Source organism: Lucilia cuprina, chromosome 5 (assembly GCF_022045245.1).
Source record: "Lucilia cuprina isolate Lc7/37 chromosome 5, ASM2204524v1, whole genome shotgun sequence".
In the NCBI taxonomy this organism is placed as follows: Eukaryota; Metazoa; Arthropoda; class Insecta; order Diptera; family Calliphoridae; genus Lucilia; species Lucilia cuprina.
In genome coordinates, this window is record NC_060953.1 from 41223478 (window position 1) to 41234253 (window position 10776).

Sequence of the window (10776 nt, forward strand, 5' to 3'; positions counted from 1 at the left end):
TCTATCTATCTATCTATCTATCTATCTATCTATCTATCTATCTATCTATCTATCTATCTATCTATCTATCTATCTATCTATCTATCTATCTATCTATCTACCTATCATCTATCTGGCTATCTATCATATAATCAGCTCAAGGACTTAGATCCGAACAACTCTAAAGATCTCAACGTACTTATTATACTTCTTTCCTTCTTACAGAATCAATGGCACCTATGAAGAAAATATGGAGGAATTGAGAAATGATTCCAAAGCTTTTGGTATTATTTGTGCCCTCGACTCATTGCTTATGTTTATAACCGGCATCATTTATGTCGATCTCTATAATCATGTGGCACTTAATTTAGTCGTACGTATGAGACGTAAATTTTTCGAATCTACAATACGTCAAGATATCGGTTGGCATGATATGACACAAAACCAAAATTTTGCTGTTCGCATAACGGAGTAAGTTTACTAAGAATTAGATTACATTTATTGATATTATAATTGTTATTCAATTATTTGTATATTTTTCCAATTACAGCAATATGGAGAAAATACGTAATGGTATTGCGGAAAATATTGGCCACTTTGTAATGATGTTTTTCGATATTGTTATCAGTATTATAATATCATTTGTTTATGGTTGGCGTTTAACATTAGCTATTTGTGTTTACATACCGATAACAATGGTTATAAATTATATAGTGTCTAAGGTAAGAAATGCAAATTTTTTGCGGTTTATTCACAGTCAAAAGTATAATTTATCAAAGGTTTATAAAACTATAGACTAGGCTATAGACTAGACTATAGACTAGACTATAGACTAGACTATAGACTAGACTATGGACTAGGCTATGGACTAGACTATAGACTAGAATATAGACTAGAATATAGACTTGACTATAGACTAGACTATAGACTAGAATATAGACTAGACTATAGACTAGACTATAGACTAGACTATAGACTCGACTATAGACTACACTATAGACTACACTATAGACTAGACTATAGACTAGACTAGACTATAGACTAGACTATAGACTAGACTAGACTATAGACTAGACTATAGACTAGACTATAGACTAGACTATAGACTAGACTATAGACTAGACTATAGACTAGACTATAGACTAGACTAGACTATAGGCTAGACTATAGACTAGACTATAGACTAGACTATAGACTAAACTATAGACTAGACTATAGACTAGACTATAGACTAGACTATAGACTAGACTATAGACTAGATTATAGACTAGACTATAGACTAGACTATAGACTAGACTATAGACTAGACAATAGACTAGACTATAGACTAAACTATAGACTAGACTATAGACTAGACTATAGACTAGACAATAGACTAGACTATAGACTAAACTATAGACTAGACTATAGACTAGACTATAGACTAGACTATAGTCTGGAATATAGACTAGACTATAGACTAGACTGTAGACTAGACTATAGACTAAACTGTAGACTATACTATAGACTAGGATATAGAATAGACTGTAGTCTTGTAGATATGTACTTTAAATTTATAAATTCAACATTTTCTTATATATCACAATTTAGTACCAAAGTAAACTGACCGCTCAAGAACAGAATGCTTATGCTAAGGCTGGATCCATAGTGGAGGAGGTCATCAGTTCCGTTCGTACTGTAGTGGCATTTGGCGGCGAGAAGTCCGAACGTGAAAGATACGACAATCTTTTAGTGCCTGCGTGTAAATCAGGCAAATCCAAAGGCATATTTTTAAGTTTGGGAGACTCAGTGTTAAAATCCATGTTATTCATATCTAGTGCTGCAGCCTTTTGGTATGGTGCTCATTTGATTCTAGATGATCGTTATAAAAATCCCGAAGATAAAGAATATACCCCCGCCATACTTATGATTGTCATTTGTGGTATTCTAGTGGGTGCTGATCATATTGCTCGCACTTCTCCTTTCCTGGAGGCATTTGCTTCGGCTCGTGGTTCGGCTGTAGCCATATTCGAAGTTTTAGAAACCGATTCTAAAATTGATCCTCTCTCCAAAGAGGGCAAAGTGAAAAATTATGGCCTTAAGTGTAATATTGAATTTCAAGATGTATTCTTTACCTATCCGTCACGTGAAGATTCTATAGTTTTGCGGGGTATTAATATAAAGATCAACGAAGGAGAAACGGTGGCCTTAGTGGGTTATTCAGGTTCGGGTAAATCTACTTGTATACAATTGATGCAAAGATTTTATGATCCGATTTTTGGTAAAATTATGTTGGACGGTGAAGATATTCGTAAATATAATGTGAATTGGTTGAGATCGACTATGGCGGTTGTGGGTCAAGAGCCAGTGTTGTTTTTTGGAACAATAGGTAAGTTTTTACTTAAAGTGTTTTAAAAATTTCTTTTAATTTTCGTAATTTCTTGAAAAGAGGAAAATATTCGACATGGCAAAATGGATGCTACACAAAAGGAAATCGAAGATGCTGCTAAAGCTGGAGGAGCCCACGATTTTATCGTAGGTTTACCTGAGGTAAAGTTTACAATAATTTTTAAGTCATCAAAACTTGTTTAACTATTCAAGAAATGTCCTTTAGGGTTACAATACCTTAATCAGTGAAAAGGGTATCCAGCTGTCGGGTGGCCAAAGACAACGTATTGCCATTGCTCGTGCCTTAATACAAAATCCCAAAATTTTACTACTAGATGAAGCGACCTCAGCTTTGGATTATCATTCTGAAAAGTTAGTGCAAGCAGCTTTAGATAGAGCTAGCAAAGGACGCACCACTCTGGTGGTTTCTCATCGTTTATCGGCCATTTGTCATGCAGATCGTATTATTTTCATTGACAAAGGCAAAGTTGTTGAGGATGGTAATCATGAGAGTTTAATGAAGGAAAAAGGACGTTATTATGATATGGTAACCGCCCATGAATACGAGGGTCTATTGGATAGTGTTAATGAAAATGAAGATGATAATAATGCAACTATCGAATTGGTAGCCAAGGAAACGGATGTTGTAAGTGACAAGGTGTTATTGAATGGTTTAATGCCGGGTCCCCGTTTTTCAGAGGCTTCACTGGATAAAAATATTCTGCAGGCATTTGCAGGACGCGCCATAACAGATCCCTCCGAGAAAGATTTAGCTATAGAAGCTCCGAACACGCAATATTTGAAAACATTTTGGCGCGTTCTACAATGGGCTAAACCTGAGTGGGGTTTCCTGATTATCGCTACCATTTGTGCCTTATTATATGGTTGTTCTCAGCCTGCATTTGCCTTTGTATTTGCCGATCTTTTTGGTTCGTTAAATGATGAAGATCCTGAGGTGGTTTTGAGTAATACCGGAAGATCGGCTATTATTGCCGTTGTTGTGGGTATTATAGCGGGTATATCTTGTTTGACACAAACCTATTTCTTCAATTTAGCTGGTGTTTGGTTGACCACTAGAATGAGGTAGTTCTCAAGATTTCTGCATTTTAAGAAAGGTAATAATACTTTTAAATCTTTATAGATCCATAACCTTCAGCAAAATTTTGAGCCAGGAAATGGGTTGGTTTGATCTTAAAGAAAACAGTGTGGGTGGTCTTTCAGCTCGTTTAGCGGGTGATGCATCGGGTGTTCAGGGAGCCATAGGTTTTCCTTTAAGTAATATTTTACAGGCCTTCTCCAATTTTGTTTGCAGTTTCTCCATAGCCTTTTCCTACTCTTGGGAATTGGCCTTGATATGTTTGACCACAGCACCATTTATGATAGCCTCGGTTATATTTGAAGCCAAGTTAGTAAAACATATGACTTCGTTTTATTCTTTTAGTCAATAATACCTCTTGATCCTTTATTTCCTAAGATATACGAACAAAAGTGCCATTAAAGAGAAAGAAATTTTGGAGGAAACTAGTCGTATAGCTACCGAAACTATAGCTCAAATACGCACCGTAGCAGCTCTACGTCGTGAGGAAGAACTTATACAAATCTACAATAAAGAGGTGGAGCGATATCGCAGTGAGATTAAGAAGAAATTACGTTATCGTGGTGTAGTAAATTCTTTGGGCATGTCGATTATGTTTTTGGGTTATGCCATTACCTTAACCTATGGCGGTTATATGTGTGCCGATGGCCGTATTAAATTTGAAAATATTATGAAGTAAGTCTCAAAACCCTTAAACTATCTACTCCTCAGATATAAACACCAATTTTCTTTTAGAATTTCCAATTCCATGTTATATGGTCTGTTTATATTGGCTCAGTCGTTGGCTTTTACACCCATGTTTAATGCTGCTTTAGTATCTGCTGATCGCATGTTTGCTATAATTGATCGTGAACCCAAAATCAAATCACCCGATATAAATGCTTCTAAGAAATATTCTCTAGTGCCGGGCAAAACTAATGCTGTACAGGGTGTTAGTTTTAGAGATATAGACTTCCATTATCCCACCCGCAAAGATCAAAAAGTATTAAGAGGTTTCAATCTAGAGGTGTTGCAGGGCAAAACAGTGGCTTTAGTAGGAGCTTCGGGATCTGGCAAATCCACCTGTGTGCAGTTACTATTAAGATATTATGATCCAGATACCGGCACCATAGTAAGTATTTTAAATGCATTCGAAATCGTCCTCAAATTGATTGCATTCCTTTTTAGCTTATTGATCAAGAAGACATCCATCATGACATGACTTTAACGGGACTACGTAAACGCATAGGTATTGTGTCGCAAGAACCTTCCCTTTTCGAAAAGACCATTGCTGATAATATAGCATATGGTGATACCTCTCGCGAAGTACCCATGAATGAAGTGATAGCAGCTGCCAAAATGGCCAATGCCCACGACTTTATTTCCGCTTTACCCTCAGGCTATGAAACCTGTTTGGGTGCTCGTGGTACACAACTTTCTGGTGGCCAAAAACAACGTATTGCCATAGCTAGAGCTTTAGTAAGAAATCCCAAAATCCTACTGCTAGATGAGGCCACTTCAGCCTTAGATTTACAAAGTGAACGTGTAGTTCAGACAGCATTAGATGAGGCCTGTTCGGGTCGTACTTGTCTGGTGATAGCTCATCGTTTAGCCACCGTTCAAAATGCCGATGTGATATGTGTTATACAGGGTGGCCGCATTATAGAACAGGGCAGTCATCCTCAGTTGTTGGCCAAGAATGGCATATACGCAAAACTCTATCTCAGTCAACCGAACACCCATTAGTTATAGTTATTACCATGTATACATTTTTGTCACAAAATTATATTAATTTTACCAGTTTAGTTTATGGTATTTTTAAAAGTATTATTGGATATATGTATGTTTGTATGTATTTATGTTTAATAACGTTAATTTTTAATTTATAGTGAAAATAAATGTAAGAAATATGATTTTTTCACAATTATGATCTTAATTTATGTTCTTGAAGGTTTGTTAATTATGTTCCAGGAAGCCGACTTTTTTATCACATCATTAGTTTACAGACGGAAATCCGTGATATAACTGAAAGTAAGAACAGGTATCGGACTGTAAGGGAGTCTAGTCTATAGTCTAGTCTATAGTCTAGTCTATAGTCTAGTCTATAGTCTAGTCTATAGTCTAGTCTATAGTCTAGTCTATAGTCTAGTCTATAGTCTAGTCTATAGTCTAGTCTATAGTCTAGTCTATAGTCTATAGTATAGTCTATAGTCTAGTCTATAGTCTAGTCTATAGTCTAGTCTATAGTCTAGTCTATAGTCTAGTCTATAGTCTATAGTATAGTCTATAGTCTAGTCTATAGTCTAGTCTATAGTCTAGTCTATAGTCTAGTCTATAGTCTAGTCTATAGTCTAGTCTATAGTCTAGTCTATAGTCTAGTCTATAGTCTAGTCTATAGTCTAGTCTATAGTCTAGTCTATAGTCTAGTCTATAGTCTAGTCTATAGTCTAGTCTATAGTCTAGTCTATAGTCTAGTCTATAGTCTAGTCTATAGTCTAGTCTATAGTCTAGTCTATAGTCTAGTCTATAGTCTAGTCTATAGTCTAGTCTATAGTCTAGTCTATAGTCTAGTCTATAGTCTAGTCTATAGTCTAGTCTATAGTCTAGTCTATAGTCTAGTCTATAGTCTAGTCTATAGTCTAGTCTATAGTCTAGTCTATAGTCTAGTCTATAGTCTAGTCTATAGTCTAGTCTATAGTCTAGTCTATAGTCTAGTCTATAGTCTAGTCTATAGTCTAGTCTATAGTCTAGTCTATAGTCTAGTCTATAGTCTAGTCTATAGTCTAGTCTATAGTCTAGTCTATAGTCTAGTCTATAGTCTAGTCTATAGTCTAGTCTATAGTCTAGTCTATAGTCTAGTCTATAGTCTAGTCTATAGTCTAGTCTATAGTCTAGTCTATAGTCTAGTCTATAGTCTAGTCTATAGTCTAGTCTATAGTCTAGTCTATAGTCTAGTCTATAGTCTAGTCTATAGTCTAGTCTATAGTCTAGTCTATAGTCTAGTCTATAGTCTAGTCTATAGTCTAGTCTATAGTCTAGTCTATAGTCTAGTCTATAGTCTAGTCTATAGTCTAGTCTATAGTCTAGTCTATAGTCTAGTCTATAGTCTAGTCTATAGTCTAGTCTATAGTCTAGTCTATAGTCTAGTCTATAGTCTAGTCTATAGTCTAGTCTATAGTCTAGTCTATAGTCTAGTCTATAGTCTAGTCTATAGTCTAGTCTATAGTCTAGTCTATAGTCTAGTCTATAGTCTAGTCTATAGTCTAGTCTATAGTCTAGTCTATAGTCTAGTCTATAGTCTAGTCTATAGTCTAGTCTATAGTCTATAGATAGTCTATAGTCTAGTCTATAGTCTAGTCTATAGTCTAGTCTATAGTCTAGTCTATAGTCTAGTCTATAGTCTAGTCTATAGTCTAGTCTATAGTCTAGTCTATAGTCTAGTCTATAGTCTAGTCTATAGTCTAGTCTATAGTCTAGTCTATAGTCTAGTCTATAGTCTAGTCTATAGTCTAGTCTATAGTCTAGTCTATAGTCTAGTCTATAGTCTAGTCTATAGTCTAGTCTATAGTCTAGTCTATAGTCTAGTCTATAGTCTAGTCTATAGTCTAGTCTATAGTCTAGTCTATAGTCTAGTCTATAGTCTAGTCTATAGTCTAGTCTATAGTCTAGTCTATAGTCTAGTCTATAGTCTAGTCTATAGTCTAGTCTATAGTCTAGTCTATAGTCTAGTCTATAGTCTAGTCTATAGTCTAGTAGTCTAGTCTATAGTCTAGTCTATAGTCTAGTCTATAGTCTAGTCTATAGTCTAGTCTATAGTCTAGTCTATAGTCTAGTCTATAGTCTAGTCTATAGTCTAGTCTATAGTCTATAGTCTAGTCTATAGTCTAGTCTATAGTCTAGTCTATAGTCTAGTCTATAGTCTAGTCTATAGTCTAGTCTATAGTCTAGTCTATAGTCTAGTCTATAGTCTAGTCTATAGTCTAGTCTATAGTCTAGTCTATAGTCTAGTCTATGGTCTAGTCTATAGTCTAGTCTATAGTCTAGTCACTAGTCTAGTCTATGGTCTAGTCTATAGTCTAGTCTATAGTCTAGTCTATAGTCTGGTCTATAGTCTAGTCTATAGTCTAGTCTATAGTATAGTCTATAGTCTAGTCTATAGTCTAGTCTATAGTCTAGTCTATAGTCTAGTATATAATCTGTTCTATAGTCTAGTATATTGTTTAGTCTATAATCCAGTTTTGGTCTAGTTTATAGTCTAGGCTATAGTCTAGTCTGTTTTTAAGTCTATAGTCCAGTCTGTAGTCTATTATATAGTCTAGTCTATACTATAGTCTCGTCTATAGTCCAGTCAACAGTATACTCTAGAGTCTAATCTATAGTTAAGTCTTTAGTCTAGTTTATAGTCAAGTCTAGTCTATAGTCTTGTCTTTAGCATAGTCTATTGTCTTGCCTATAGTCTAGTCTGTAGTATGGTCTAAAGTTTAGTTTGCAGTCTATAGTGTTGTCTGTAGTATTTACAGAGTCTTTTGTTGTCTTCTTATATTCTAATTAGTATCACCTCGGATGATATACCAAGCAAAACTATTTAATCACGTGTCTTTATGTTCCTTCAATGGAAGACCCTTAGCTTAGTGGTTATTTGCATACAATTCATTACAGTCTATAGGGCATAATTTGGTATCTTTTGATATTTATCCACTTAGTATCTTTTAGCAAAGCAGACCATACAGGAATAATATTATAAACCCTGACGTTCTGTATCTTGAAATAAAACAAATTGTATTTAATTTTTTTTTCTTTACAGCAGAACTGTTTGTTATTTGTGTGTATTTGTTGTTTTATTCTTTAATTAACATGTTTTTTTTTTTACTTTTTATTATTTGGTTTTCTTATTAGATTATGGTTTTAAGTTCGTTTTTTTACACATTAATTTTTTAATAGAAATAGTTACTCTACTTGTTTAATAAAAAAAAAGAACTTTACGACAAATTGCTGCAGCCCAAGAAGACGAAAAAACAATTATTGCCAACAAATATAATACTAAAAACCAATTCAAAATTTTAAATTATTAAAAGTTCTTTTGCCAAGGAGAAAAAAAAACGCATAAAATAATTAATATAATATAAATAATATTACAATACATAAATAAGTAATAAGAGGGAAAAAAATGTTATGAAAATTTTCGCAAACAAAATTTTCTTAATAAACTAAAATTACATACATATTTTAAAATATACAAAAGAATAAAAAATAATAAAGAGCAAATATTAAGAATAGGCTTTATTATAATTATTACTCTGGCTTAACAGATGGCTTAAACTATTTTTAGAAATATTTTTTTCTTTTTTTTTTTTGTTTCTTTATTTAAGGGATTTTGGTTGAGAAGAAGCTAGAGTTGATATGGAAAATATGTTATAAGTTATTTAGTCGGCATTTGTTTTAGATTAAAGATAAATAAAATATAAAAAGCTGTTACGCTTACAAGAATAATTTGTTGTAGTTTTCAATTGTATATGTAGTTGTTTGTTTTTTTTTTTTTTGTAGGGGAGAAGGAGCGGAGTGTTAAAGTTAATTATCTAGTCTATTTTAACATTGGAATAGATTTTGCGTACAAAAACACTTGTGCCTATATAACCAACAGTACCACATATAATACCTAAAGCACCACTAAATAAGGCCATATAACCGAAATAAAAAGCAGTCTGGAATAGACCATACATTCTGTAAAGAAATTAACAAGAAATTATTAAAAATATCAGCAGACAAATTTAATAAAGATTTAAATAACTTACTTCGTTTTAAAGAAGAAATAATAAAATGAATAAGCATACACATAGATGGAGGTAGAGGCAGCTGACATAAAACTAGTCCATTGCCATCTATAATCTTCGGCATTTAATAAGAAATAAGTGCAAACTATGGTAACACAAACTGTGACTATGGTTAAAATGGTAAAGACCAATAACATAAAACCATAGACATAATAGATTTTATAGGCCCAGAAAGAGGTAAAGATGAAATACCTAGAAATTATTGAAAAAAATTGATATAGAAAATAAATGTTTAAAACCATGTAAAGGTTTAACAAACTTACATTTCTATGAATATGGAGCCAAAAGGTAAAATACCACCTAATAATATGATAATAGCTGGTTCCATAAACCATTTCTTTTCGGGTATGGGTCGTGGTACAGCATTAACACGGCAAGGATAATCAGGTTGACCATCTAAGTTACGTCCCACCACAGTACCCACCAATGTTAAAGGTAATATAACAAAGAAACATATACAAGTGACTGCTACCATGGTGCCAAAAGGTATGGCTCTAGAGGCATGATAACCAATGGCAATGAAGTTAATGAAAAAAGCAGTGCCACAAACAAATACCGGTACCATAAAGGCTGATACCAGCATTTGTCTAATCCACATGCGTCCTCCCAAACGGGCATAGAGAGAGCCACCAAAATAGCCATTAATGGGTGAAGTAGCAGCATAAACAAATATAGCCGTAGACAGCATGGAACCACGTCTTTAAAGTGAATTGTTAAAAAAAGTAAATTAACAGATAAAAAAACTTTACTCACTCTGTATATAGTTCTCCTACAATGGCAAAGATAATAACACAAAATACTACCGATATCAATTGATAACCAGCACCAATTAAAGCCGAAAATAATAATGTATGTGGCGGTGAGCGAAACACATCACCATGTACTTGTTTCCAACCGTATTCATCACCCAAATCGCGTTCCTTTAAATGGCAGATTTTATTAAATATTTATTTTGTAAATTAAATATTTCATAACTTACCATATCATCCATTTCTTCATCTTTACTGTAACGTGCATAATCTTTGCGTAATGTACGCATTAGAATCATGGATACAAGACCCACTAAGAATATAACCATCATAAAACTGTTGAAAATACTAAACCAATGGATCTGGAAAAAGAAAGTCAAAAACAAAAATTAAATTGAAATTTTAAAAAAATTTTAAATGAAAGTACTTTTGCATGCTTCTGAATATTGTCTCTTTCGCATGCTACAGAAGATTTTCTATAGAAAAGTCTCTTTCGCATGCTACAGAAGAGATTTTCTATAGAAAAGTCTCTTTCGCATGCTACAGAAGAGATTTTCTATAGAAAAGTCTCTTTCGCATGCTACAAAAGAGATTTTCTATAGGAAAGTCTCTTTCGCATGCTACAGAAGAGATTTTCTATAGGAAAGTCTCTTTCGCATGCTACAGAAGATTTTCTATAGAAAAGTCTCTTTCGCATGCTACAGAAGATTTTCTATAGAAAAGTCTCTTTCGCATGCTAAAGAAGATTTTCTATAGAAAAGTCTCTTTCGCATGC

At 33.7% G+C, this 10776-nt stretch overlaps 2 protein-coding genes across 2 annotated transcripts in view; one reads left to right on the forward strand and one right to left on the reverse strand.

Annotated features, from left to right (window-relative positions):
• Positions 1-5277, forward strand: part of LOC111676689 (multidrug resistance protein homolog 65) — a 7345-nt gene extending 2068 nt beyond the window's left edge. The window contains exons 2-10 of the mRNA XM_023437661.2: positions 205-450; positions 530-701; positions 1570-2347; positions 2408-2508; positions 2573-3429; positions 3488-3751; positions 3821-4117; positions 4178-4553; positions 4610-5277. Of these exons, the coding sequence (XP_023293429.2) occupies positions 205-450; positions 530-701; positions 1570-2347; positions 2408-2508; positions 2573-3429; positions 3488-3751; positions 3821-4117; positions 4178-4553; positions 4610-5167 (3649 nt within the window). The 3' untranslated portion in view covers positions 5168-5277. The remainder of the gene's footprint in view (positions 1-204; positions 451-529; positions 702-1569; positions 2348-2407; positions 2509-2572; positions 3430-3487; positions 3752-3820; positions 4118-4177; positions 4554-4609) is intronic.
• Positions 5278-8346: 3069 nt separating this feature from the next.
• Positions 8347-10388, reverse strand: LOC111676676 (transmembrane 9 superfamily member 3). Its single transcript, XM_023437646.2, has 5 exons — positions 10232-10388; positions 10006-10172; positions 9516-9950; positions 9214-9444; positions 8347-9142 (listed from the first exon to the last, which is right to left on the reverse strand). The coding sequence occupies exons 1-5, from the start codon at positions 10331-10333 to the stop codon at positions 8998-9000; spliced, it is 1080 nt and encodes a 359-aa protein (XP_023293414.2). The 5' UTR covers positions 10334-10388; the 3' UTR covers positions 8347-8997.
• Positions 10389-10776: the final 388 nt, after the last annotated feature.